This window comes from Zingiber officinale, chromosome 3A, assembly GCF_018446385.1.
Source record: "Zingiber officinale cultivar Zhangliang chromosome 3A, Zo_v1.1, whole genome shotgun sequence".
Classification (NCBI taxonomy): Eukaryota; Viridiplantae; Streptophyta; class Magnoliopsida; order Zingiberales; family Zingiberaceae; genus Zingiber; species Zingiber officinale.
This window is the reverse complement of record NC_055990.1, coordinates 41,313,056-41,315,176: the sequence shown is the minus strand read 5'-3', so window position 1 is coordinate 41,315,176 and position 2,121 is coordinate 41,313,056. Positions and strand designations below refer to the sequence as shown.

The following is a 2,121-nucleotide window of genomic DNA, read 5'->3' as shown; positions in this document are numbered from 1 at the left end:
TTCTTTTGAAACATCTCCTCCATAAGTGAGAGCCTGACCTCCTGAAGCCTCAATCTGCATAAATCATTTTATAGTAAATGTGTTATAGTAAATGGGTAAATCATTTGATTTTTTTTTTGTTACGAGAAAAAGCGTTATAGTAAATATGGGTAAAAATAGATAACAAAAGTAACATCATGAGCTGATGATAAAGTAACTTACCATCCTCGCTAGCAGTGGCATTGCCTAGATCACCAGCATGTCAGTTTTCATCTTCAGGAGCACCATGTAACTTTCCAGCAGGATTAAAATGAGGCCCTGCAGTATACAAGAGCATGAGTACATAATCAATAATTTAATCCTTTCAATCAGAAACTTGCAACTCAATAGATCGCCATGAAAGAAAAGGTAAATAATTTTACCAGTTGACATGCATCCATTGGTGGTGTCTCCAAGAGCATGCACATGGAAGCCATGAAGCCCAGGCTTGAGGCCAGTGATGGATCCGGTGACGGTGGTTGGACCTATCACAGAGATTTACATCCCAAAATTAGATCGGATCACAAATTCACAGAAAAATCAAAATGGTTGAAGTTGAAACCCTAGATCTGAAAAGAATTTAGCATTCCACAAGTAGTATTTCAAGAGATTTCTCACCATCTCCTTCCTGGACGAAGTAAATTGTGCCCTTAACACCCTCACTGTTACCCAAGACAGCAACAGCCTTCACCATTTCCTTAGGTGTTCTACACAGCAGACATCAAACACAAGGTTAAAGACATCATTAAATGTCTCAAAATAAGTAGCATCGCCACTAGATGAGAAATAATCGATCTCGTCTTCCAGATACAAAAAGAAAAGCAACTCAACAATCGCCAGACTAAACGCTAAACAAATACCATCAAACTCGAGACGAAATCAGCTCTCGCTCCATCATAGATAGAGAACCCATCAAATCTCAGTAGAAAACTCCACTTTTTCTTCACCAAATCAAATCAAAGCAGTCGCATAAGTTAAAATCGAGAAAAAAAAGAGATAAAACCTAAGGATCGAAAACAAAACAACAATACGATGGAAGACAAATTTCAGATCGGAAAGTATACCTTTGATAAATGGATTAAAGGAAAAAAGAAATGAGATTTACCAGATGATCGAGCACCAAAACAACAACGGGGCAGAAATAAGAGATTCAGATTAAAGAAAACAAAAGCAAATATAAAGATAGAATTATGGAAGAAGAAAGGTGGTGAGGTTGGAAGGAAGAATAAAAAAGAAACACTGAAAAAGAGAAAGATGTAGAAGAAGAGGTCAAAAGTGCGACCTTATTGAACCAGATCCCGTGGGTGGACTGGATTGCGTGGTGGAGGTCAGTAAACGGAGAGGTGGAGGAGAGCTCCTTGGCGAAACGCTTGCTACCGCAGCACCGTAGCATATCCTCCTCCGTCCACGAAAAAGATGCCATCTTTCATAGATCTAGGAAGGGGAAGAGGGAGATGAGGCAAGGAGGAAAGTGGTGGTGGCGTCGCGACGGTATACGGTGGACGACGCGATATAGGTTTAGGTTTGGAGGGAAGAGTGAAGTGTTGAAAATTTTGGCTAAGTATTGGTGGAAAAATTATATTATTTTATTTTGGTGCATAGACATCGGGTTTTAAAAAACCGCTATTAAAATCGGTGTCTATTAACGAAAAAAAGGGCGCTCATAGACATCGGCTAAAAAATCGATGTCTATGAGCGAAAATCTGCGCTCATAGACACCGGTTTTTGGAAAAACCGGTGTAAAATACTCAAAGACATCGGTTTTTGCTTAAAACTGTTGTTGTTCCACCGATGTCTATGAGGGTTTTTGTTGTAGTGCATAGTCATGGTAGGCTGCAATAGCCAGCATGATCCGAATGGACTTAAACATCGCTACTGGAGAAAAGGTTTCATCATAGTCAATACCATGAATCTGTTTGAAACCTTTAGCTACCAAGCGGCCCTTATAGATAAGTCCATCCATGTCAGTCTTTCTCTTAAAGACCCACTTACACCCAATGGATTTTATCCCTTCAGGTGGATCAACCAAAGTCCATACTTGGTTGGTGTACATGGATTCCATTTCGGATCTCATGGTCTCTAGCCATTTCTCGGAATCTGGTC

The 2,121-nt window shown here is 39.9% G+C and overlaps 1 protein-coding gene across 1 annotated transcript; it reads right to left on the bottom strand.

Moving 5' to 3' along the window:
* Positions 1-211: 211 nt before the first annotated feature.
* Positions 212-737, bottom strand: LOC122053695 (superoxide dismutase [Cu-Zn]-like). Its single transcript, XM_042615683.1, has 3 exons — positions 637-737; positions 402-503; positions 212-297 (listed from the first exon to the last, which is right to left on the bottom strand). The coding sequence occupies exons 1-3, from the start codon at positions 710-712 to the stop codon at positions 242-244; spliced, it is 234 nt and encodes a 77-aa protein (XP_042471617.1). The 5' UTR covers positions 713-737; the 3' UTR covers positions 212-241.
* Positions 738-2,121: the final 1,384 nt, after the last annotated feature.

What these genes read in the sequence shown, in the direction of transcription:
- LOC122053695 (XM_042615683.1), bottom strand. Translation starts at nt 712, where the DNA reads ATGGTGAAGGCTGTTGCTGTCTTGGGTAACAGTGAGGGTGTTAAGGGC. An exon ending in CTTCGTCCAGGAAGGAGATG is followed by an intron (nt 504 to 636) that starts GTGAGAAATCTC and finishes TCTCTGTGATAG; the next exon opens with GTCCAACCACCGTCACCGGA. An exon ending in CAATGGATGCATGTCAACTG is followed by an intron (nt 298 to 401) that starts GTAAAATTATTT and finishes TGTATACTGCAG; the next exon opens with GGCCTCATTTTAATCCTGCT.